Source organism: Podarcis pityusensis, assembly GCF_964106645.2.
Source record: "Podarcis pityusensis genome assembly, chromosome: 5".
In the NCBI taxonomy this organism is placed as follows: domain Eukaryota; kingdom Metazoa; phylum Chordata; class Lepidosauria; order Squamata; family Lacertidae; genus Podarcis; species Podarcis pityusensis.
In genome coordinates, this window is record NC_138032.1 from 66,097,547 (window position 1) to 66,124,280 (window position 26,734).

Consider the following 26,734-nt stretch of genomic DNA (forward strand, 5'->3'; position numbering starts at 1 on the left):
CAGCAGGGGGGCAAAAAAACCCCATGAATACCTTCAGATAAATGCAGCAGTGTTTTTTTAAAAAGTCATTTCAAAGTTAAGAGTTTCTGCACAACTTAAGAGGCTTGGTGTCATACAGTGTAGCTCTTGTATTATTTGATAATTCTACCCCCACCCCCTACCCCCCAAAAACGAAGACACATTTAGGAAGTGTTGTATTAAGAACTATTTGTCATGCTGGAACAGGTTGGCCAAGCTATAGGAAATATATTCGATATACTGCTTCATCCCCAATCCCAGCCCACTATTTCACCAATGTAGCGTTGAAGTTGGAGAAGGGCAGGATCTACTCTTACAGGGTTTTATGGTTCATTGACGCTGTAGAGATCTGCACAGTCCTGCATCAGCCACAGGGACTGGAGTTTCCAGAGAAGCAGGGTAGTCTCAACTCGCTCAGCACTGAATTCACCTTCACTGGCACAAGCCACTACTTGCATAACAGCAGCTTAGGCCAATAAAACAAGGTCAAGGTGCTACATAGAATGTTATCTCCCAACGAAAGGTTTGCAGAATGTAAGGGTTTGTCTATAAGGCAGCAAGTCACATGTCAAAATTGGGTACAGTTGCAGCTGATCCCAGTAGTTATACTTGATACTAATCTGGGAGGAAAAATACTTATACCATAGGGACAGTGAAGTGGGGGCAAACAAAGCACCCACAAATCTGTAGACAGTCTTTTTCATACTAGAAAGTACTGATTATGTCATGGGGCAGTATTCTAACAAGTCCCGTCAGGATTTCCTATTGCGCAACAGAACTTCCCTTTCTCTCCTGTGGTGAGGCCTATGATGATAATGAATGCCATTGTTAAATTTTATGCCACATTTACTCACTGCTCAATTTTTATTATTGATTCTGTGGGTCATTCTTCAACCTTGTATTGCCTGTTTGTACTTGGGAGGCACCCTGAGAATACCTTGGGTGCTTTTCAACTAAGTTTTACTCAGAGTAGACCCATTAAAATTAATGGACCTAACTTAGCCATATTCATTCATTTCAATGGGTATACTCTGAGTAAAACGTAGCTGATTACAGTGGTACCTCGGGTTAAGTACTTAATTCGTTCCGGAGGTCCGTACTTAACCTGAAACTGTTCTTAACCTGAAACACCACTTTAGCTAATGGGGCCTCCCGCTGCCGCCGCACCGCCGGAGCACAATTTCTGTTCTCATCCTGAAGCAAAGTTCTTAACCTGAAGCACTATTTATGGGTTAGCGGAGTCTGTAACCTGAAGCCTATGTAACCTGAAGCGAATGTAACCCGAGGTACCACTGTACCAACCTTTATGTTGAAGGGAGGCATAAGTTAGGATTTTAGTTTATAGACTGCAGATTAAAGGCTAGCAAAATCAGCTTCAGCTCAACGTATCTCTGCAGAAGACTGACACATTAGTCAAACTTTAAAGATATTCAAAATACTACTGTTTTATGTCTGTGTTGCTCCCATACCTACTGTATTATTATGCGTGTAGTAGTCACAAGACCATTGTATTATGCATGTACAGATCACACATCCTTAACATGTGGCCTTGCTGATTTTTTTAAACCTGTTCAATGCACTGTGTAAATGTCTTGAAGTAGATTAGGTATAATGTACTGTGACTATATAAACAATCTAAATTTGCAAATAAAGAAGAAGGATGGGATGAGGAGCCAAAGCAAGAAAATGGGAGGTGGAAAAGGGGATTCACTAGTTAGTTTTCTCAACTGTTAAGACAGCAAGTGATTATACCACTTAGAAAAACATGGACTCTTTCGGTAAGGCAAGAAATATCTGAAATATTGTTTTTTCCCTTTTACTGTATCATTTACATACGGGCAGCAAAGCCGTTCAATCTTTCTGAGTTGTATCCAGGTAAGTCAGATTAGACACACTGATTAAGTTAGTCAAAGCTATTGATTTCAATGAGACTATTCTGCATGTGACATAGGCCGCAATCCTAAACCCAGTGATTTTTTCCTGCGGACACTCAAGGGTACGCAGTACCTGCACCTTTTTTCTGGAAGAAAAGCACTGGTTTAAAATGTGGCACTTAGTGTAACAACTTCATGGTGAGTACTGGCACCTCCTCCCCCCCCCCCAGAACCCCACTGATTGCCTAAACCCCACTGGTTTCAATAGGACTTCTGAGTAGACATGATTTGGATTTTGCTGCTAGTTGGCTACAACACTTCGATTGTAGAAGCACTGCCATGAGTGCATCCATTTAATATTGTTGTACACCAACCCCAATCTCTGAGCAGTGCGAGATTCCAGGGGCTTACCCAGGGTCCATGTTTCCTTCAGAAATAAGGCATAGTGGAGACTGTGGTGTCTTTGAAAATACATGGTTTATTTAACATATATACAGTCGGAGCCTACAATGGAGGGTTTCACAGCAATAGCATCCCAACAGGGACTTGTTTCTCTCATAGCTGCAGCCTTGGATTCAAAAAGAGATCAAACATTACTCTGACTCTTTCTCGAGCTTGCTGCTTTACTTCTAGGTCACATCACTGCAACTCTCAACTCCAAAATCTGGCTTCCTTCTTCTAACTAACCACAAGCTGGGGTCCCACCCATTTGCTGTCTCACATAGAGCGCCTTTCCTTTGTTTCTTTTAATGGCCCATCACCTTAACACAGGAAGATAGCCTGGGTTATATTTTAACACTTGCTGGATCCAGGAGTTAGAAGGATCTTGCATACAGCCTACTTCCTCTATCCCAAACTCAATACAATATGGATATCCCACCTCATCCGATTTGTTTGTGACACCTCAGACTCCTTACATTAAGACAAGAATGAGTTGACAGAAAGTAGATTTTGATGGTGGGGTACCATGAGAATCAGGACCATGTTAGGCAAGTTCAATGAAAATAGATTTCTCTATAATATCTTATTCTGATGGGTAGTTGTAATCTTTCCTTAAGATATATTTAAGATAGGCTACAATATTGCCAGGTAGAGTCTAGTTCACAGTAGAACAACTACAAATACAAATGTCCATATATTTGCATATATAAACATGCAGCAAATGGTGTGGACCTCTTGTAGAAAATCTATTTTTCTCTCATGATTGTGGAGAAATGGTAGGAAACATTCACGAAACCCAATCCATGTCATTAGTCCTTATAATTTCATTCATTATTGGGCCCCACACCGTTAAAAATACAATTCCATTTTGGAACGTCATGCCTGTGCAATATACTGTGTAATTAAGATCATCCAACATGTTTGCTGGAACTGTGATATTTTGAAAGCAAACCAACTTTAAAATAGGGATTTCTGGAATCACATAGCACTCGCCCTGGGTGACATCTTTGTATCATGTACACTGTCAGGGTGTGAGACCACGAAAGCTTAAAAGGAATGAATTACTTCCTTTTAGAGACCAGTTGGTAAAGTATTGGTATTGCTCCTGGGAAATTTTGACCTAATCTCATTTCAGACAATGACTCATTTAGACAAGTCACTTTCAACCTCAGTTCCTTAATTTGGGTGGGGATTTGTAACATTAGCCAACCTCACCAAATTGGGTTTTTTTTTCTGAGGGAAAGCAATAAAATAATGTAACACTCTTCATAGTAGAATCCTAGGCATGATTACTTAGGAGTAAGTCCCAACATGTCCAAAGGAATTTAAGGTTGCAATCCTGTGTACACTTACCTGAGAGTAATCTCCACACACACAGCAGGACTTCTGAGAAAACGTACAAACAACTGCAGCCTTAGATTGTAGTGTGCATGTACAGGATTACACCCTTATCCTATTAAAAATATAAATACTTTGTGATAATTAGCATTTAACTAGAGCTCAACTCAATAGCCATACAGTTCCTACGCAATCAGATCCTGTGCCTCATTCTAAAATATATCCTCATTCCATGCAATTTATCACCTGACCTGCATTTATTAAGAATAGCCCACTGAAATCTAGAGGATGTAGAAATGAACTAAGAACACCAAACCCACCCCCAATAATCTACTTTTAAAATCTGACCAAACTATAAAAGAAAATGTTTTTTTAAAATAATAATAACAACTTGTTTGTTTAATAAAAGGCAGAGTAGAAAATATGTGTGGGTTACATAGGGTTGCCACAGCTCCCCACCCTAATGCCAGTGATTCCCATCAGCTGCCTGAAAGAGACCGCTTTTCACAACTTGGAAGTACAGTGAAAGTAAGAACTTCACTTGCTGAATTTCTGCTTGTCGGTGCCAGTGTGGTGATGTAGTGGTTACAGACAAGGTCTGGTTAGAAGACTAAGGATTGAAGCAACCCAGGTGTGATCCCAAATTCAGCCACGAAGCCACTGTATCGTGAGAGTTGTGAGAATGAAACGAGGGAGAGAAGGGGGAACCATATGGGAAGCCTCGACCTCCTTGGAGGAAAGTCGGGATGAAAATGATTTTTTGATATATATTTTTGCAAAGCCGCCCAGGGTGGCTGGGGGCGACCCCGTCAGATGGGCCCCGGGTACCAATGATAAAATCATCATTTTTATTATTATTAGCCTGAGCTCTTGACTTCCTGCCTCAAGAATGCGCGTCCCCACCCCGCAGCGCGCGCCCAAAGTCAGAGCAGGGGAAGTCCTAGTAACGAAACCACCCCCGTTCGCCGTTGCCACAGCGGCAGCTCTTCCCCCTTCCGTCTCGAGCGGAACCTTTGCGACGAGGCTCCGGGGCAGAAGCGGAGGGAATTCGCAAGCGGCCCTGGCGCAGGCGGGGAAAGAGGCGAGGCCTACAAGGCACTGGCTGCTGCTGCTGCTGCTGCTGCTGCTGCTTCTGTTGGTGCCGCTGGAAACCGCTTCCTTTCTCGTCGCTGGCTGGCCGGTCGGGGTGAGTGTCCCTCGTGCTGCAAGCCCAGTCCCCTTGGGGGCGCCGCGCCCTGCTCCTCCTTTGTCCCGGCTCCGAGGAGGAAGAGGAGGAGGCGCTGCAAGGGGAAAGGAAGCCGGGCGGGAAGGTCACCGCGAGGGAGCCCGGCGGCGGTGGCCGCTCCTTTCGCTTTCGTATTGCTTCTCGGGCTCGTCTGGACCGTGTAAAGCGCCTTCCTGTGCAACCTCTTTCGAGAGGCCTCAGACCCTGGGTGACTTGGGTGGGGGGAGGCGAGTCTCTGGGAAACTCAGCCAGGTGAGCTGGGTCTCAATAATAAATTATTATGATTATTAATATATTGTGTCCTCCCCCCTTGCCTTCCCTTTTGTGCGCTTGCCAGGCTCAAAGCCCACCCACCCCGCTTTAAGGTCAGTCTCTCTATTCCCGCTGACCCAAGGTCACCCCAGACATTGGTTTCTCCATTTCCTCCCTCCGCATCCCTCCACAAAAGCTGCCTGTACGGGTGTCGTTAATACCGCTCAGAGCACTTGGCATCTATGCATTGCTTTGCAAGCAGCCTTCCCCAGCCTGATGCCCTCCAGAAAGTTTGGGCTACAACTCCTACCCTCCCTGACCATTGGCCATGCAGGCTGGAGGGGGGGTAAGGCGTCCCTGCTGGTAAACGGGCTCCAAGCTTTTATGGGGATTTATATGCCTTATGAGGAACGGCTAAGGGAGCTGGGCATGTTTAGCCTGGAGAAGAGGAGGTTAAGGGGTGATATGATAGCCATGTTCAAATATATAAAAGGATGTCACAAAGAGGAGGGAGAAAGGTTGTTTTCTGCTGCTCCAGAAAAGCGGAGACGGAGCAATGGATCCAAACTACAAGAAAGAAGATTCCACCTAAACATTAGGAAGAACTTCCTGACAGTAAGAGCTGTTCGACAGTGGAATTTGCTGCCAAGGAGTGTGGTGGAGTCTCCTTCTTTGGAGGTCTTTAAGCAGAGGCTTGACAACCATATGTCAGGAGTGCTCTGATGGTGTTTCCTGCTTGGCAGGGGGTTGGACTCGATGGCCCTTGTGGTCTCTTCCAACTCTATGATTCTATGATATACGGATAGCAACACCTTAAACTGGGCCCGGTAGCTAAATTGGCAACCAGTGCAGGTTTCTGAGGAGAGGTGTTGTATGCATGCATGCATGGTCTCATTCCTTTCAGTAATCCTGCTGCAGCATTTTGCAGTCATAGAAGCTTCTGGTCCAAGCTCGAGGGACGTCCCGTATAGAGTGCATTGCAGTAATCCAGGCTTGAAGTAGCTAATACAAGAACTACTGTGGTGGTAGTTTACCAGTTGCAGCTAGTAAAAGGTCTTCTAGCCACCGAGGGCTCATTCATACTTCTGCTTGTTCTCTGCTTTCTAGGCACAGGTTCAAGCTGTTTTGCCTTTGCCGTGCTGCTTCCTCCCTCTGGAACACACTGCCAATGGAAATTCAGTGGGCGCCTTTTGTAACAACTTTCAAACGCCTGTCAGGCCTATGCAGGCAATTAAGAGTACATCCCCCATAATTGTCTACTGAAGTTTGTTTTTAATTATTTTCCTTTTAACTTGTTTTCCTTTTTTATTACTTTATTGTATGGTTTAACATTTTTATATTGTTGTAAACCACTGTGATATTTCTATGATACAATGGTATATAAATTTTTTTTTTTTTACAAATAGCACTCCCTGCCTTGCTTCTCTGAGTGTTCAAATAGTTGTCCAAGGCTGCAGTCCTAATTCCCATTTACCTGGAATAAGTCCCATGGAATTCAGCAGGACTTCTGAGTAGATAGGGTTAGAATTGTGCTACAAATGTTGTAACGTGCTGTTCATCATGTCAGTGCTTCTCACTGAAGTTGGAGCTATCACAACGCAGGTTAATAGTACTGTGGTCCTGGCTCTTTTAACTCAGCTTTTTAAAGAAACTCAGAAAGCAGGTAGAGAATGTCATACAATACCTATGCACTTGGCACATCTTAGCTAAGCAGCCTGGCAGCATAGGACACTGGTGATATGTGAGGTCTGTCACGTTCTTGATGAATCCAATTTTTGCGACCCTGAGCAGGCAACAAGAATTGTGACTACAATGCACCTGACAGGCCACAGCTTATTGATAATATTCTGTATATGGCTTGAGGGCTTCAGCTTTTGGCTGTATGTGGCATACTAGCTATGGATGCTTGACCACTTTCTGGCAGATAAATAGTACCTCTTGTAGTCTACTGGCCTTACATTTGATTTGTATTTGCTTCTATGTAAATGTTTCTATTTAAGAAAAGAGAAGACTTAAGAGTGGTAAACTTAAATGTAACTCTTTAAGTCAATATATAATATTGAGTGATGCAATTGGCTCAACTTTAATGAAACTACAGTATTCTCCTTTTCACTGAAGAGCTAGAAGAGGCAGTTAGCTGTTTGTTGACATTCCCATTATGTTATGGACAAACATTTAGAGCTAAGTTAACTCAGTTGTTTTGAATGTAAGAAGAAACACTGAGATAATGTAAATTTCCTTCTGTCTTCTCAAATATCCTCGTTGTGGGCTTTGGTGCTCTTCGCAGGGGGGGACATTTTCCACCGAAAAAGCTATTTTTAGTACCAGAAGTTCTGCTTATAGTAAATTAAGCACTGTTGAAAGGGGGGGGGGGAATGACGCATGTTATGAGAAAAAGATAAAAAGGTTGTGTTTAGTTGACACAAAATATCAGTTTGAATTAAGATTAGGAAATATGTTTGGGCATCAGGATTCAGTCTCTGTGTGGAATTGCTTTGCATTAGTTCAGAATGCAAAATTATCAGTCTTGTTGGTTGCAGGGAGGGAAGGGGGACCACAGAGCAGGGTATGAAGTAAAGTGACAATAGATGAATAATTCTGATCAATAAGTACTTGTAAGAAATGCAGGCATAATATATCCACAGGGCAAATAATCAATTTGACCCAAATACCAAGTTGACTGCCGTGTGCCTCTCTCCAGTTATTCTCTTCTGTTGCAGTAGGCTCTAGGTTAGCCTACGGCTTGAAGCCATTGATGTGTTTTAATTGCAATCATTAGTTGGAGCATAAGCTGTATGGAAGCAGAGTGGAAAGTGAGAGCAAAGACTCTTAATAGGTGCCTTCTTTGTTTTTCTTGGTCTTCAGCTCCTTCCATGTATGTGAGATTTGGTTGGAACTCCATCCACGTTGTATGACTTTTTTGTACCGCCTCTGTCCCATCTGTGGTGTAGTACATTTTTGTATCAATATCATATATGAAGGTAATACATTCTCATGTTTTATCTGGAGGATCCATTCTAAGGGCAATGCCCACAGGTCCCCAAAATTATGTAGTTCTGGGTCCATGTATCAGATCTGGCTCCTGGCAAGAGTTTGTACCTGAAGAAGGGCTGAAACATTTTGTGTGTGTTCAACTGATGCACAAGTCCTTTTGGACCCAGAAAAGGGTAGAACAAGGGGTGTAGCAGGCTTATGCATGCTCGGCCAACACATGCAGGAGCCAGGAATGGAATCCCCATGCAAATTAGTTGCCACCTCTGTTTGTAAAGGCAGTAGTAGAAAGCAGCATTTTCACAGTGCAAGGCCTATGAATTCAGGTGATGTTTGCAGTTTGCAATTCCCTCTAGTATCCAGAACTTAGCAGCTGTAATTCTTGCTTGGTGCGTCTAAGGCTGAGGACATTCTGCAGGCTTCATACAGTGGTACCTCGTTTTGAGTCTGCCGCATCGAGTGTCCATTTTGTTGAACATCCGCAGCAAACCCGGAAGTACTGGAACGGGTTACTTCCGGGTTTGCCGCATGAGCAGAAGCGCAAACCGCTGAGTGCGCAGAGCGGCGCTTTGCCGTGTGTCCTTTTCGTCTAGCGTCCGGGGCTCCAGAACGGATCCTGGTCGCAAAACAAGGTACGACTGTAGTGGTATAGACTGTTTTTAAATACTGTATATCTTAAGATGGGAACAGTGCTTCAGATGACTGCAGTTCCTTGATAGCAAGTAGGAATAAAGACGCATGAGCTGAACACATCAATAGTCTTGCCACTTTGCCAGTTAAACACAATATGAAAACACCCTTTTATAAGAACTTTCTCTTTCCTTTCTTTTGTCGTAGGTGAAACAGGCAAAATGGTACATGCTGAAGCCTTCTCTCGTCCTCTTAGTCGGAATGAAGTTGTAGGTTTAATTTTCCGATTGACAATATTTGGTGCTGTGACCTATTTTACTATTAAGTGGATGGTAGATGCAATCGATCCAACAAGGAAGCAAAAAGTAGAAGCTCAGAAACAGGTAGAAGCATATAATAAAATATTTCTTCTTAAATATCAATTATTCAGAATGTTCATTTTGGAGCATAAAAGCCAAGTGGGAAGGCCAAGTGCTCAAGGACGTTTTCTAAATCCTTATTGTTGTCATTAATGGCTGCTAATATTTAGACTGGGAGTGAGGAACTGAATGTGGCCAATGGTGGGCCATTTTTAGAGGAGGTACAAACTAGTCAATCATCTGGTGTCACTGTGGTGTCAAGTGACCAATTTTCCTATGTGCTGTAGTGAATTAAGCCACGCTAGAAAGGAAAATCCAAGCCCAAACAAACAGGGCTTTAAAGTGACTGCCAGTGTTACGCTCCACTTCTTGCTAGATCTCACAAAGCTTAAAGTCAGTACCTGTCAGCTGAGAAGTTTGGAGCCTGGACCTTTCACATCCCTGGTCTAGGATTTTTTTAAGGAAGAGGGTAAGCAGTAAGGCACTTGCCTGCTTTCCAGCTTGACTTTCATGGGGCATTTCCTCAAATTTGCCCTGAGCAAGTGGTGGCAAAGCAATCAGCCCCCCGCCCCTTTACCAGGTCAGTCAAGCCACTTTTTGCTATGCCCGCTGCTCAGCATGGTCTGAGACGCGAGAGCACATTTGATTTGCTGCCCCCCTTCAAGCTTCTGGAATATACTTGCCACATTTTTTGGATTTGCATCACTAAAGGCGGAAGAAGGAAGGAAAAGCAGAAGCCAATTTTACATGCACACAGTGCCTTTGCTAGAAGCCTGATCTGCTTTCCCATGAATCACTTCCCTCTTTTTCTCATCCACACACAAAAAAATCACGAACCTGCATACGCACACCATCTAACTGATACAAAATCAGCTGAGGAGCAGCAAGAGGTGTGTGCACATTCATATGTAAGTGTGAAGTGGCTTCACCCACCATGGACATGTGGCCGACGGCCAACTAGCCATGAGTGAGTGAAGCCCTAGGGCTATAAATGGTCCTAGGTTCCTGGGCTAGTTAGAAATATAGGAAGAGGAGTCAGACCATTGATCCATCTATCTTAGCATTGTGTGCTGACTGGCAGTGTCCTTTCATACAGGAGTCTTCCCAGTCCTACCTGGAGATACCAGGGATTGAACCCAGGACATTCTTCACACAAAGCACTTGCTCTGCCACTGTACTATATCCCTTACCCAAGCGTTGATTTACTTCTGCCTTGCATCAGTTGGTCTTCTTACGTGGTTGTTGCATTGTTCCTTTTTTGAAACCACAGGTGTTGTTTTTTTTTGCTGAGGAAATATTTCCCCCAATAGTGTATGTTGCTGTTTTAATTCCTGCATGAAAGTCAGCTGAGTTTTTTGTCACAGCATCTCCCTCGAATATTGTTCGTAAACAGGGCAATGGAAATTTGCATCAAGGCTGTCCCTCCCCCTTTTTTCCCCCTCCTGCCCCAATCTGTTATGTTTTGATAGGATGTTGTGCTGCTGCCTTACTCTAACAGTAGTAAAATGCAATTGGGGCTTGCCTTCATTTATCACAGAAGAAGACCCTGAGACACTGGCCTCGTTCTGTTTACTTAACCTGTTGGACAATTATCAAATAACAGAGGAGTCACATTTTAACTAAAAGGGGTTGGGGTGAAGTCACGCTACATTCAAACAGGCGAAAAATTTGATGGTTCTGTGTAAAGATCTTCGAATTTCAATTCTTTGGCTGTCTGTGTTTTCGAGTAACAACACACCTCCAAATTATTAACTTTAAAAAGTGAACGGTGTAATGTTACTGAATGTTAACTTTTTTAAAAAAACTCTTTATAGGCAGAAAAGTTAATGAAGCAAATAGGCGTGAAAAATGTGAAGCTTACAGAGTATGAAATGAGCATTGCTGCACATCTCGTAGACCCTCTTAGCATGCACGTAAGCATCTCTCTCACTTTTTCTTACTCATTTAGAAAAATGGTGCTTCGGGGAGATAGTAAAGTGTAGTATTTGGGATAAAACTTTGTAAAATGCAGCTGCTGTTACTCATGCAGGGATTACACTCTAATAAATTAAGAGTTTTCCTAACTTAGGAAACTTCCAAGTGTTCCTGACTGTTTTCTAGCAGGAAATCATCTTCTATGTTTTCCAGAACAAGACGTGGGTCAGGAGACTTTACTTCAGGGCCAACTATAATCTGCTTTGCATATCACAAAACTAATTATAATTGCAGTCAGATCTGTACAATACAGATAATGTGATCCTATTCATGTTTACTCGGAAGTTAGCCACACTTAATTCAATGAGATGATTTAGGATTGCATCTTAAATTGACTTAAAACATGATAATCAAAAAAGTAATACCACAGATCTTACTGTGGCTCCACTCTTATCTGCTATATCTGAATACACACAATTACAGATAGCCATAAACTTCTTTAGCTGAGAATGTGACTGTTTTCTTACTTGATGATGACTCTTTAATATTGTATTTGTGCCTCAGGTAACATGGAATGACATTGCAGGTTTAGACGAAGTTATTACAGACCTGAAGGACACAGTAATTTTGCCAATCAGGAAGAAACATCTGTTTCAGAACTCCAGACTCTTACAGCCACCGAAAGGTAAGTATGGAGAGGTCATAGAGGATGTTTTCTTGAAACTGGCCATGGTAGATTTCACCTGCATTCAGACACTTGTATCTCATCTTAATAAACGAAGACATGAACAAGCCTTTTCAAGCACACACATAGAGCCCATTTTCAGAGCAAGTGAGCAAATGAATCGGGAAGTCTTCTCTTAACTACAATTTTCTTTCTTCCGAACCAGGAATCTGGTTAATAGCTTTGGCATGAGCCATGATTACCAAGCCATTATTATGATTAACACTTGCACTGATTGTACATAAATTAAAAGGTAAGATAGACCCTTCCTGCAGGCTGGTAATCCAATAGACATACAAAAGAAAAAGAATGGCAAGGGAAGAGAAAAGCAGGCACTAGAGCAGCTGTTCTTTCACTGGCCGGTGGAGTGATTGTTCTGCCCCTTGCCATGATATTCTTCTGGAGAGGCAGGGGCTAAGATTTCAAATATTCAATTAGTAGTAATCAAAAGGTTTAAAAGATGTTTCCTTAACAAAAAGCAAGAACCCTTTATGTTGAGAGTTGCAGAACCTGTATTTCTTCAGGTGTTGCTAGACTACATTTCCCATCACCCCAGGCTGGCCGGGGCTGATGGGAGTTCCAGTATAGCAATATCTGGAGAGCCGCAGGATCCTCTATTACTCTATGTGAACAGAAGAATGCAGATTGAAACATTACTACCATTTCCTATGAATCTTGGTGAAACTAAGGCACAACGCTATGTGTATTTACATGAGAGCAACTTCCAGTAAACTCAGTGGGATTTATTTCCAAATACACCTTTAAATGCTAAGCTATATGGAACCAGTGCTCTTTAACTTTCAGCTGAACAGATCTTAGTGACAGTTTATGCCTCTGTTGCTCCCTTTTTTCTTCCATTGAGATCACTTTTGTTTTTACCAGAAAGATTGTAGCCTGGACAAAGTAACATGTTCAGGATTCATTGAGTATGGGAGCCATATATGAATGGCGGTGCAAATCTTGAGTATCCAAAGGCACTTAGGAGCAATTTTATTCATAGCAAATGTGACTCTGTTGGTGTTCATGCTGTGTCTGTCAAACCAAGCGGCAATAAAATGTTAACAATGTGTTGCTTTTTAGGAGTACTTCTCTATGGCCCTCCAGGCTGTGGTAAAACCTTGATTGCCAAAGCTACAGCAAAGGAAGCAGGTTGCCGATTTATTAATCTTCAACCCTCCACACTGACAGACAAATGGTACGGGGAGTCTCAGAAGCTGGCTGCAGCTGTTTTTTCTCTTGCTATGAAGCTTCAACCTTCCATCATCTTTATTGATGAAATAGGTAAAATGCGTACTTTCTGTATGTAGTCATAGGAAAATATAATTGCATTGAAGTTTTAAAAATGAAATGAATTTCATCAGGTATGCATGCCTTATTTGGCAAAATATCAGTGTTAAGAAGGCAGTCACTCTGAAAATAAGGAAATGCTTGGTAGCACAAGTTTAACTTGGTTGTAGCCAAAGATCTTTATTGCTAATGCCAAATATATGTGTACTCAGTATCTGGTGTTTACTGCAGGAAGAAATTGAAAGGTTTTCTGCTTTCATTTGGATGCAGATATTGATGATGTAACAGAGTTATCTCACCCACTTCAACCTTCATTTACACTCACTATGAAGCTACAAATTTCAAAAGTAATGTACAAATTAAACCTCTTTAAATTTTTGCATATTTTAATTGTTTAGCTCTTAATTTATTATTTACATATTGCCAATTTGGCTATTCCAGAAGCTGAACAATTAAAATATGGTGGGGGGGGGGAATTAAAGTAACGTTTGCCTAATGTTGCACTTAGGTGTGAATATTATATGTTGTATGCCACTTAATTCTTACAAGAGTGAGGCAGGAGGCATGCTAGAGGGGGGAGAATTCTGGACCAAGCAAATACAATTTATTTGCCCAGAAGAAATCAACAATAGTTTGTGTTAATCAGTTTAGTACTGTACATTTGCATACTTCATTCTTTGTTGAACTTGCACTTTTTCATTCACTTTTTAAAATAGTAGTTGTGTGTTGGCAGATGAATGTATTGTTTAGGAAAAATAGTTGGAAGTGATGCTACTTAGAAGATATGACAGATTCTTCTTTTTTATGATGGCACATCCAGTTCTCTGAGAGACTAATCCTTTTCATCTAGAAAAATGAACAGCATTAGGTGAGGCAGCTTGTATTGCAGGATCTGAACAAAATTCACTTAGTTTGACATTCCTTGCAGTCTTCTCTCCATTCTTCCCACATCATAGTCAGAAGTAGTTTACTCTATGGCAAGAGAGGAACTGTGGGCTTCTTGCTTGAGAAACACCAGCCAAGACCCCCCCCCTAAAGTATATATAACTAGTTGTGTGGTTTCTGGGAATCGTCTAGTGTTATGTAGTTGGTGCATGTTTATTCAATAATGTTCAATACAACAGCGGTAGCCAGAATAATAAGATAAAATAGCCATGAGCACACACTTAATTCAAACGCTCTCTTAAAATTCAGATTCCTTTCTACGAAGTCGTTCAAGTTCCGATCATGAAGCCACAGCTATGATGAAAGCCCAGTTCATGAGTCTCTGGGATGGCCTGGACACCGACTATAACTGCCAAGTAAGTAATAATTTTTAAGAGAAAAGGGCAGAAATTTATATGCATAAAAAGGCCAGGACAATTTAAATGCTGAAGAGCAAGGACGTGCAAAATTCATCCGTTTCTGCTAGCTGCAGCTAAACTGGTATTTTATTTTACCTTTTTGCCGTTCTTTGAGCTCTCTTTTCCTTGAGATCAAGGAATTAACACCAAGGTTCACTTTCCCATGTGGAGGTTTTAAAAGGTTGGAAAGGAATGCCCCTCTCAAGGCAGCTACACAAGGCAGGCTCCTGGGACTTTGGCTTCAGTATCCTGTAGACGGCCACCAATCTTTCCTGAGATGATTGTCATATTGGGTATTTAATTGGATTCACTCTTACTTGGCTTGGTCATGTGTGTAAGGAAGCCTTACTTCATTCAGGAAAAGGGTAGATGACTCTGGCAATTGAGATCTGTATCTCTGAAGCATCTCAGATTAAGAAACTTGAGGTGGTGATCTCATAACCACAGAATTTTGTGGTTGCCACCACAGAGATCAGAGAGGGACAAGGCCTCAAGTCAGCTTTGCAGGAGGGAAATTGGCGTGCAAGTTACAGATAAAGCCCCTCTGTCCAATATAGGCTTACAATAGGAAGCCTCCAAAATTTCAATGAGATCTCATATGCTCAGAGGCTCTGGTGATATCTTTGGCTCCCACTACTAATGACTAGTGTTGTCCTGTTGGCAGCCAGTACCTCACTTTCTCCTCTGCATAAAGGGGAATTCTTTTGGCATGGTTTGTCTTTTCAACTCTAGAGGGCAGTCTCGCTCTCTCTCTCTCTCTCTCTCTCTCTCTCTCCCTCTCAGAGGAAATACAGCAATATTTCGAAGCAGGGCTCCTTTAGACATTGCATTTTTCTCTGTATAGGGTTGTCTGTGGCACAAATGTGTGTTTGTCTCATTGTGGGTGTTGTACAAAAAGTGATGATGCTTGGAACAAATCTAAGCCAGTGGCATTTGCAGGGCAAGGGTACAAGACTGAGAAAGCAGTATTTGAGGATGAATGTCGAACTAAATGAATTAAAAAGAAACCCCCACTCCACAAAAAGTCTTAGTATTTATGCTTGGTCAAGTTCAAGTTTGGGAAATGGTCGCTGGGAGATACGTAACCTAGAATGGTTAAATATTACTTTGCATCAGTTGTAGATGTTGAACATTAGAACTTTTCATTAGAGCTATTTTATATCTCTGAAACCACATGCAACTTTGAAAGTGTGACAATTGACTCCAGATACCAGTTTTGTTACTAACAGATAACTTTTGGGGTGGAAGGCTTCTAAGACTATTCCCCAGCAATTTATTGATGGCATCTTTAATCAGCCTGTTTCTTTCATTGTTTAGAGGAAATATGGTGGTATTTTCTCAGGTTTTTGAGTCTGACCTATTTTGCTTCATATTGGGCAGGAGAGCTTTTTAAACCAATTACACCAAAGCACTTTAGTACTTGGGGAGAATTCTGGAATACAGTGGTGCCCCGCAAGACGAATGCCTCGCAAGACGGAAAACCCGCAAGACGAAAGGGTTTTCTGTTTTGGAGGCGCTTCGCAAGACGAATTTCCCTATGGGCTTGCATCGCAAGACGAAAGCCCATAGGGAAATGCTGGCGGTCGGGAGCAAAGACTTTCGCCCACAGCCGGCCTTCAGAAGAGGACCTCTTCTGAAGGCCGGCGGGGGGCAAAAGTCTTTGCTCCCCCCCGCCTGCCTTCCCCCCGCCTGCCCCGGGCGATCTTAAAATGCTGGCGGGCGGGAGCGAAGCGTTCACTGCCGACCCCCAGCATTTAAAAATCTCCCCCTGTCCCGGGGAGATTTTAAAATGCTGGGGGTCGGGAGCGAAGCGTTCACTGCCGACCCCCAGCATTTAAAAATCTCCCCCTGTCCCGGGGAGATTTTAAAATGCTGGGGGTCGGGAGCGAAGCGTTCACTGCCGACCCCCAGCATTTAAAAATCTCCCCAGAGAAGTCTCTGCTGTCCCGGGGAGATTTTAAAATGCTGGGGGTCGGGAGCGAAGCGTTCACTGCCGGGAACACCTGCCCCAGGGAACAAGTGGGGCGGCTGGGGCAGGGAACACCTGCCCCAGCCGCCCCACTTCGGAACGCTGTTCCGAAGCGGGGCGGGGGGCCGGGAACACCTGCCCCAGCCGCCCCGCTTCGGAACGCTGTTCCGAAGCGGGGCGGGGGGGGACGGGAACACCTGCCCCAGCCGCCCCGCTTCGGAACGCTGCTCCGAAGCGGGGCGGGGGGCCGGGAACACCTGCCCCAGCCGCCCCACTTCGGAACGCTGCTCCGAAGCGGGGCGGGGGGCGGGAACACCTTCTGAAGGCGGGCGGGGGGCGAAAGTCTTTGTCCCCCCTGCCTGCCTTCCCAGGGGCTTTTAAATCGCCCCGGACAGCGGAGAAGTCCTCCGCTGTCCGGGGCGATTTTAAAATGCCGCCCGCCAGCATTTTAAGATCGCCCGGACAGCGGAGAAGTCCTCCGCTGTCCTGGGGTTTTTTAAAATGCTGGGGGTGGGAAGAAAAGCCCTTGCCCCCCCCCCCCGCCTTCAGAAGAGGTCCGGGGACAGACTGTCCCCGGACCTGGTCTGAAGGCGGTTTCCCTAGGAACGCATTGATTGATTTTCAATGCATTCCTATGGGAAACCGTGCATCGCAAGACGAAAAACTCGCAAGACGAAGAGACTTGCGGAACGAATTAATTTCGTCTTGCGAGGCACCACTGTATATTATGGAACATACTGCTTCATAAAGTACATTGAGCTGAGCCAAACCTTTTAGAATCTCGATTGTCATGCCAAAATTTGCATCCTCAGCTGCGGTGAACTTTTTTTGTCTTTCAAAACAGGAAGTGTATCTCTACTTTTCACCCAAATCCTGGGCACTAATCACTTTTGGTTTTAAATACTCGTGGGAGCTATATATTCCCTGAGCTTGTGTGGCCTGTGTTGACTTCTGATTCTGATTCATCTTGCAACAAAAAACCTTTCTGCTCTTCCTTCCTTTTTTGACTTCTTTTAGGTGATAGTGATGGGAGCTACCAATCGCCCTCAGGATCTTGACTCAGCTATTATGAGAAGAATGCCCACACGATTTCATGTCAATCAACCTGTAAGTCATAGAAGATTCACAGCCGTGAATTGTATGGCCTGACTCCTCAGTTATCTGTTGACCATTATTATTTATTATTTATAGCTACTTTTCTGACCAAAGGATCCCTAAGACAGTATACAATATACTGATAAGAATGTAATACAATCTAGGAGTTTAAAAAAGGTTAAAGTTCCTTCCCCTAGAGTTTATTGTCCCAGCCAGTCCTAGTTCTTCCTTGAAGAGGGAAGGGAACTTTGGGCGCTGCTAATGGGGGGAGAGTAAAAGCCTATTGCTTCAAGGGGTAGTCCTCACTTACTTTTGAAGATTGTGAATACATGACCACTCTGCTGTCCTTCTGTAGCCCCAGTGACACGAATGGGAATTGCACAAGCGTGATGCCGTGCCATTACAGCACATCAATTTCTGTTTATCCAAAATCAGTGAGAATGCTGACACCCTGTTCTTTGTAACAAATGTTTTGTTCTCAATTTAAAGGCACTGAAGCAGAGAGAGGCAATCTTGAAGCTGATTTTGAAGAATGAGAATGTAAGTCGGTTGTTTCTTATGCAGCAGAACTTGGAATGGTTTGCATTATTGGAAGGGCTGTAGTATCCGTAATGGCTTCAGCCAGCTATTGCATCCCAGTCATGGTGCTTAATTTTCTCTAATGGATGCTGGTTAAGCTGAAAGGGCACAGCTTTCACTGTGGGTTATACCCATAGCCTTTTGTTGTTGCTGCTGTTTGCTAAATTCCATGTTGGAACAGAATCGGTTGTGATAACGTTTCTTAATCCTCCTTCAATCTGAACCGCTGTTAGAACTTGGTAAAATGTTTTCAAGGCATTCATATGCTGCTGCTTGTTTGCTGGTAGGTGGACAGGCGTGTCGATCTCCTTGAAGTTGCTAAGGAAACAGACGGGTTCTCAGGAAGCGACTTGAAGGAAATGTGCCGTGATGCCGCGCTGCTCTGCGTCAGGGAATATGTTAATTCAACATATGAAGACAGGTAACTTTCATTGAAACTACAGAGATTTTTAATATGATCTCTAACCCGGTGTCTATCTTTAAAGTGGTTTTTTAAAAACAGAAATCATAGACTCATAGCATTGTAGAGTGGGAAGGGGGGGAGTACCAAGGGTCATCTAGGCCAACCCCCTGCAATGCAGGAATCTTTTGCCCAGTTTGGGGCTCGAACCCAGGATCCTGAGATTAAGAGCCTCGTGCTCTACCGACTGAGCTATCTCAGGATGTTGTATTGGAGAGTACAACTTCACATTTAGTTAAATGTACACAGAGTACAAAGGGACACGGCTGGCGCTGTGGGTTAAACCACAGAGCCTAGGACTTGCCGATCAGAAGGCCGGGGGTTCAAATCCCCGTGACGGGGTGAGCTCCCGTTGCTTGGTCCCTGCTCCTGCCAACCTAGCAGTTCGAAAGCACGTCAAAGTGCAAGTAGAGAAATAGGTACCGCTGCAGCGGGAAGGTAAACGGCGTTTCCGTTCGCTGCTCTGGTTCGCCAGAAGCAGCTTAGGCATGCTGGCCACAAGACCCGGAAGCTGTACGCCGGCTCCCTCGGCCAATAAAGCGAGATGAGCGCTGCAACCCCAGAGTCGGCCACGACTGGGCCTAATGGTCAGGGGTCCCTTTACCTTACACAGAGTACAACAAAAATGGGAATGACATCCTTCCTATCCCTTCACTTTCCCTGGTGGGATCCGTGTGCGCCTGAGGCAGGAGCAGTGTGCACATCTCTCTGCCTATGGGAAGCAGAATATTCACTAATTCCACATTGGACTTTACAGAGAAGTTCAAAGAACAGGAAGTGAGAGTCATTCAAAGCACTCACCTTTTATATGTACCGTGTTCTTTGTGTGTTTCCTTACTGAGGATTAAACTACCATACTTGTGTTGCACAGCATTTAAATCCTCTTCATGCTTTTTGGGGTTTTTCTAGTAATGAAGAAGATGAAATTCGACCCGTGCAGCAGAGGGATCTGAACCGGGCAATTGAGAAGATGAGGAAGTCCAAGGATGCTACAAATCAGAGTGTTCTAATGCATGTTAGTTTAGATTAAGGCTAAGGAATGCCCTCACACGGTCTCATTTGGTGACTGTTTTTTGTCGTTTAGATAGTGGAAATGAATTGGAAGCAGAAATATCCTTTTAATAAGTGTTGACAGAATTGTTTTTTTATATGCAGATATCTTAAGTTATTGAAATCTGATAATATTGCAAAATTGGATATGGCCTCTGTAACAGATCATGACATGGGAGAATGTAGTCTAGCTCAAAAACAATGTCTTGCTTCATGGTTTCAGCCTTAAAAGCCTGTTGGTTGGTTCAAGTATGGCACATTGTTTCTTTGGGGAGGAGCAAACTCAGTTCATGTACATATATGTATGAGTGTGTGTATGATATGTATATATATATATATATATATATATATATATCCACACAGTTTTTATATATAGACATAATGTGTAGATAACTTGAATATGAAAAGCCTTCTCTCTCTTTTTTTCTTTTCCCTCTTTTCCCTTAAAAAAACCAAACTCATTTTCAGGATCAAACCAAGTCAGGGGATTAAAATATTTCAGTAAACATCTATTTTTTGTGTAGTACCTTAATATAAAGGAAGAAAACCTGCTTCTGGAAAATAAATTTCTGGAATGCAGACAAATTTGACTTCTTCCATTTAACTTATGGTATCCGCTGGTGCCAATCAGTTTAGGTAGAAAAAACACATAATGCCTCGTGAACCTTTTGATTTTTTATGAATCCAATACTTGTTTTTTTAATAACTTTTTTTATATGGTCACATGATAAGCATTACGGAACATCAGTAACTGCATATTACCAAAATTTATTTTTCTATTTCTGAATTTCTGAACTTCAGAGACCTGGAGGGCTCCTATTGCTGAAGTTCCTTTATCACTGTAAGACTATATTGTCTCACTTGCTGGTATCTGTAAGTGGTCACAACATTATAACATTAAGTACAGTGATCTTAAACATTTGCTTCATTTAATTTCTCCCCTACCTTTGCTCCATTGAGAAGCTCTCCACAGGTCTTCTAGTGGATAGAGGGAATTACATAACATTCAGATATTCTTCAGTAATGGTGAGGTGGCATTTCAGCATTAAGAGTAAAATTTTGTTCACCCTTAAAGCTGTTCAATGGTCATATGAATCCACACTAATCAAAGTAGCCAATTACCCAAAACAGTCACAGCCTTCATAAGTTGGGGTTTTTTTTAGTAATTGAAATGAGTGTTGAAAAAGATGCGTAAAAAAACTGATGAAGGGAATGATTAATTCTAGACTTCCCTCAACTCGTTTTATAACTTGATTATGGTTATTCTTGCAGGTGCTATTTTGGGCACAACACGTTTATATAAAATGCAGAATGTTCCTGCATCTCTGCTCATAGGCTTGCATTTTCTTTCAAGGAAGGAAGTTAGCAAATGGTTTGTGGCTAAATAAAACCAAGTGCAGTGCAGGTTTCAGGTCAGGATCCAGAGGGGCTTGTGGGTGTGGGTTTATAACCTGTGTTTACATCACTTTTTCTCAGTTTTCTTCCCAGAAGGAGCCTGTAAGAAAATCCCCAGATCCGTTTTACTATTTGGGTTAGATTGAATAGGTGTTTGAGGTTTTGCATGAAGCATTTCCTTCTTTAAGGGGAAATATTGCTGCAGTATGTGATTTCTTTTACTCTGTTTGTCTTTCAAAACCTCTCTCATCCAGTCCCAAAATGGTTATTGGAGACGATTTTGTGGAACAACTTCTAGAGGAAAATCCTGATGCTTATTTATGTGTTCCTCTGGATTTCAGCCATGTTTTGTCTGAAATGTTGTTACTTGTTCTTGCAGCTAGTATCTACCGATACATCTGTGTTACTGAATCCTTTTAAGAGCTGTTTATGTGAGCTGCTTTTGCAAAACTGAATCCTTGGACACTGGAGTGCATAGGTAGAATTATGACAAAAGTACTGCTTTGTACAGTCTGTCACCTGTCAGTTCCTTTTGATAATCATGAGTGTCTATATTTTGAAAGAGTGAATAGCATTTTTCTGTTCATGCCCTTCATTTATTTTTTCTGAATTTCATTAAAAGCACAGAATTCAAAATCAGTATAATTATCTGAGCACCTCATAGGCGTGCTGTTTGTTTCTACCATTTCCTATTGCTTGTGAATAAAAAGGTCACACAAATTGAGCTAAACCTCCAAATAATGAATTCATATCAGAAAATTTGTGCCTTAAAAAAAAAAAAAAGAATTATGACCATTTTCTGCAAAAATAAGAAGTTGTCAGTGTATTGTTCCTGCTTGCATTCTACCTAATATGTTAATTTACAATTTTGTTAACTCAGGCGCAAAGCAGCCCCAAATAATAGAAGGTGTGCCATTCAACAGGAAGGTTCCCCCCAAAAACCAAGTGAAAGGCTTTATTGAATCCCTTTTTCCAGTTATTTTCAATTGCCAATTTTCCTGAAGGAAAATCGAATTTCGTTTGCGATTGCTAGGCTCCAAAGGTAGTAGCAGCTCAGGAAACTCAGCGGCGTCTCTCTGCATGCACAGAAATACTAAGTGTCCCTACAAGTCTCTTTGGATCCTGCTCAGTATTCCTGTGATTTCAAACAATAGAGCCTTTGAAACAAGAAACCTATCTATATCACTATATGTGATACATTATTTGGAAATTTCAAAGTGTTTGTGTCCTGTGTCCCCTCCCCCACTGCTTCTCCCATTGTGCTTGTTTGCTGGGCATGATTTAGACTGGTTGAGGGCAGTAAACCATACAAAGATTTTAAATTACTAATGCAACATAAATTGGACCATTCTGCCATAATAATTCCCAGAACAATTCTTCGGGCATTTATCCTTCCAAATAATTCTTTTATACTTATATTTCTACCTGCTTTGTCGCTGCATGTTCCGCACGTTTATCTCTTGTCTGCCGGTATGTCTCTAGCTTTCCAGCCAGTGACTTAATTCTTCACTATACATGTAGATTCTGAAGTTGCTATACTAAGTTGTTATTCGCAGCATCCTTTCCCCACCCTCTCTCACTACAAAGGATCAGGTTAAAGTTTCTGGTTACTTCCTCAAAAAGGAGAGATGCCCCAGTCCAGCAGATGTCTGCCTGAGTTTTGGGTACTTCTCTCTCTCCGTTAAAAATCAGCCAAATCACATTTTCTCTGGATTGAAGTCTTTACTGTGATAACATTGTTTTATTTTTTTATTGCTCCCTCAAATACCCCAGTAAACCCTAACAATGTTTTTTTGCCTTTTTGCTGAAACAACTGCCTTCACTGCAACCAAGCCATCTCTTCCTTACATTAATTTCAACTTAATGCTCAGCTCGTTTGCTCCACGTTTTTCAAGGCTCAGTCTTAAGCAGTATCTAGTCACTTATTCTGGAGAAATCTTTGTGGAGCTTTTCAGCCCACTTGGGATTTGTTGGTGGTGGTGGTGGTGGTGGCGGTGGAATTGTCAAGTTATGCTGCTTCATGGCTTACCCCACTTCTTGGAACACTGTAGATTGATTCAGCAACCTTTTTTTGCACAGTGAAAAAACGTTTGAACACCTTTCCCCTGTACCATGCACTTAACATGCAAGGTTGGGGTTCATTGTGTGCACCTCTTGGAAAAGAGACAGAGAAAAGATCAGGTGTACATGTCATGTACCATGTAGCTCCTGCCGTGTGTGTGTGTGTGTGTGTGTGTGTGTGTGTGTGTGTGTAGGAGGAGGAGGAATAGGAGGGAAGGAGTCTATACTTGTTTCTCCAACACACAAAGATGTCTAAAGTGGACCTGCGAACAGTAGTTTTGTGGGTGGCCATTGCTTATCCTTCCTCGTTTTGAAAGCTGAAAAGTTGTCTTTCTTTTCACAATTTTTTCCCATTTGCTTGAGGAAGCTTTGCTTTGGTGAGTTACCGTATTTTTCCGTCTATAAGACACCCTCATGTATAAGACGGCCCCTATTTCTGGGGACTCAGATTTAAGAAAATGGGAGGATACATCCGTGTATAAGATGCCCCCTAATTTTTGACATTATTTTTTAGGGGGGGAGACCTAGTCTTATACGCGGAAAAATACGGTACTTAACATATAAGCAACGAACAAAGTGCTTTGTCTGTAAGGCACACCTGCTCCTACCTGAATGCAAAGCAGAGTTCCTTGGGTCTCAGGAGAAAACAATACAGCGACTACTGTTAACCAAGAATTGTTATCTGTATGGTCCCAACCCCCAAATCCCAAAAAAATATGTTGTGACAAATGAGACTGGCCTTGGCTGTGTTTAAATGGATGACGAAGCAATAAGCTTGATGATGATTGTAGCAAAACATTTGCAACTGTGCTTTTTTTCCCTGTGTGCTGCTGCAGCAAAAACATTTTCCACATGGTTTTTAGGATCAAGCAAAAGTACACGTATTAATGGTGAAATGTAAATGAGGGGGAAAGAAATAAAACTCTTATCTGGCCTCCTTTCGAAGTCCAGCTCTGTCTTTGTGTTCCATTTCATTTCCCAAGAAGATTCTTCCGTTAGGGTGGTATGCCCCCCCCCCCCAAGTAAGAGGCAAACTGCACACAAATGTAATGTTCATTTTGTAAAAGAAGCTGTGGGTGGCCTTGGGCGGAGGTGGGGGATAGAGGTCTAGCCCTTTCTATCTGTGTTGCTGTGAGCTCTGCTCCAGATCCCCCTGCTTGAGTTGCTGCTGTTAGTGTGTTCAGGATTACAGGCTTCAGCCTGCATGTTTCCCCTGCCATTGCAAAGGTGTAAAGTTGGTTGAGCATAATAAGATTTTGCAGTGCAGCTTTATTCAGTAGTAAGCTTTTCCCTCAGTGACTAGCAAGACTAGAGCAGCACCTGGTTTAGCACGGCTCTCTCCCTGCTGCCATTATAATCCAAATTAGGAAGTCCCATACCTTTTATAAAAAGAAACTTGCATTGGAGTGATGGCAAGCAGAATGTTGATGGATTTGAGTTAATGACGTTTTGAATTAAGTTTGCCTCCTTGAATGCCCGAGCATAATTTGTACGACCCTTGTAGAAAGTTGTAATGTTGGCCTCCCCAAAGCCCTTTGCTTGTCTTTTCAAAATTCAGGAGAATTATTGGTTTCCTTTTGCAACTTATTTCTGACCCTTTATTTAAGCTCATAGTGTTTCATTCAGGCTGGAGGACTGTCTCTTGTTCTGAGTGTTACACTGTGAAATTCGTAAGCAAACTGGAATGGATTGACAGGAGAGCAACAAAGATGGTCAGCTGCCTGGAAAGCGAGTCTGATAAGGAAAGGCTGAAGGAACTGCGTGTGGTTTTCCCAGAGAGGACTAAGGGAGACTATGATGGCATTCTTAAAAATACTTGAAGGGCTGTCTCATAAAATAGGCTTTGTTTCTGCTACTAGAGGGGGCAGAGTAGATCTAATGGACTTAAGGTTCAGGAGGGTAGCTTTCAATTGACCATTAAGTTCTCCTATCCGTAAACTCAGTTCAACAATGGACCAGTTGTCTAAAGGGATGGCGAAGTCTGCCTCACTAGAGGGCTTTAAGGTGCATCTGGACAGCCATCTCTTGGGAGATGTTCTAAACCAGCTTTTCTCAGCCTGGTGCTCTCAGATGGAGTTGGGACCAACTCCCATCAACCCCAGCCAGTGTGATTAATGGCTGAGGACGATGGCAGTTGTAGTCCAAAGAACGTGGAGGGCACCCAAGTTGGGTGAGGCTGCTCTAAGCTGGACTTTCCAGCTCCAGCAAGAAGTTGACAAGATGCCCTACAAAACTTCCTCCAACTCTAATCTTACCTGTATTTATGGCCCGACACAGCAGTTTTGCCTGGGTTCATATTAATTACATGCAAATGCTATTTAAATCCTGCTTTCAGAGTGCAGGATCTAATATCAGTTCCTCTGGATGGAGACCAAAAGCATAATGTATGTTCTTGTGCCAGTAAATGCTGTTCTTATCAGCCCTGCCTTGTGATTTCTGGAATCTCAGTGAACTTGAGTGTTCTAGGGCTTGCCAGGCAGCTGCCACACCCTGCTGCCTGTGCACAAGCAATGCCAGCAGGAAGGAATTTGGGGTCTTGTGTGTTGTTGAGAAATCAGGTCACCTTGAGTGGCACTCCTCTTTTAACACACTCTACTAGAGTTTCCTGTATACTCTCTGTCCTAAAGGAAAGTGGGGGTCAGTATCACTCTTCCGAATATTCCTTGTTTCATTCTAACACTGCTTCTGAGTGTATCGCAAGATCCAGACACCCTAGAAAGGGAGATATGTTTGCATAAACTTGTTTGAGCACAATCTTCAATTTAGCCCCCATTTTCTCCCTCATGGTAGTAAGTGCCAGATGGTACTAAGGCCAGATGCCTGAGTAAAGTTCACAAACATACCTACTTCTGGTCTCAGACATCCCTTGTAAAGAAATCTGTGGTATTACAGAGCTCTAGAGCTTAAAACACTTAACCTTGTCCAAAAGGTGCTTGTTGTCCTTCAAGTGAGCAGTTAAATCTCCAAAGTGTGTACATGGAAAAATAAATTCCACTCCCCCCCCCCATCTCATTTTTCATTAAAGAGGAGCTCTTTTTTCTCCCTTAAAAGAATATTATATGCCACTAGAGGTCTTGGACCATTTCATGCTGATTTGCTGTGTGACTTATACATATGGCAAGGCACAAGAGCAGGGCTCAGGTTAGCACATCTCCCCTCACCGTATGTCAAAAGCCTACTGCCTGGATTGGACTTTTAGGTACATCCTTCCATGCATCTATGCCTCACCCACCTGTGGTGGATGACAGAGCATAGGGACTGGACATAGCTGCATGCATGGTCCAAGCCCAGTCCCTTCTGCTGCCCAAGTACAACCTGTCATGTGCAAACTGGTCGTTTTAATGTGAGACAAGTGGGGAATAAGTGGAGAAGAGCTGGGTTTGTAGAACATGTAACCCAATTTCAGTGCAGAGCCCTCCCTACCTGAAGCTCCAGTCTCATTCCATATAGCCATCTTCCCCCTTCAAACCAGGTTAAAACCAGGTTACTTCATTCCAGTGATAGTGTTGCCATAACGAAGCAGCAGGGGAAAATCAGCTGCCAGAGGTTTCTGTCTCGCCTTTGGGTTTTTTCCTCAGCTCTCTCTCTGCTTCTGCTCAGTACTTCCGAGACACTTCCATGGAATCATCTTACTGACTCTCCTTTTGATTTAAAATACTTAACATCATGCTTTTTAGCAAAAGCTTGCCATGTGATTGCTTCCTATTCTGTTCTCGGCCTTCACTCTGC

The 26,734-nt window shown here is 42.8% G+C and overlaps 1 protein-coding gene across 2 annotated transcripts; it reads left to right on the top strand.

Annotated features, from left to right (window-relative positions):
* Positions 1-1,574: 1,574 nt before the first annotated feature.
* On the top strand, positions 1,575-23,955 carry ATAD1 (ATPase family AAA domain containing 1). Of its 2 annotated transcripts, none has more exons than XM_081004622.1 (10): positions 1,575-1,796; positions 8,977-9,152; positions 10,943-11,041; positions 11,607-11,727; positions 12,847-13,047; positions 14,248-14,354; positions 17,383-17,472; positions 17,950-18,000; positions 18,327-18,460; positions 19,409-23,955. In XM_081004622.1, the coding sequence occupies exons 1-10, from the start codon at positions 1,784-1,786 to the stop codon at positions 19,527-19,529; spliced, it is 1,113 nt and encodes a 370-aa protein (XP_080860748.1). In that variant the 5' UTR covers positions 1,575-1,783; the 3' UTR covers positions 19,530-23,955. The 2 variants fall into 2 exon arrangements, with proteins under 2 accessions (XP_080860748.1, XP_080860749.1); XM_081004623.1 differs by lacking the exon at positions 1,575-1,796 and adding an exon at positions 4,720-4,857.
* The last annotated feature ends 2,779 nt before the right edge of the window (positions 23,956-26,734 follow it).

What these genes read in the sequence shown, in the direction of transcription:
- ATAD1 (XM_081004622.1), top strand. An exon ending in ACTCTTACAGCCACCGAAAG is followed by an intron (nt 11,728 to 12,846) that starts GTAAGTATGGAG and finishes GTTGCTTTTTAG; the next exon opens with GAGTACTTCTCTATGGCCCT. An exon ending in GATTTCATGTCAATCAACCT is followed by an intron (nt 17,473 to 17,949) that starts GTAAGTCATAGA and finishes CTCAATTTAAAG; the next exon opens with GCACTGAAGCAGAGAGAGGC.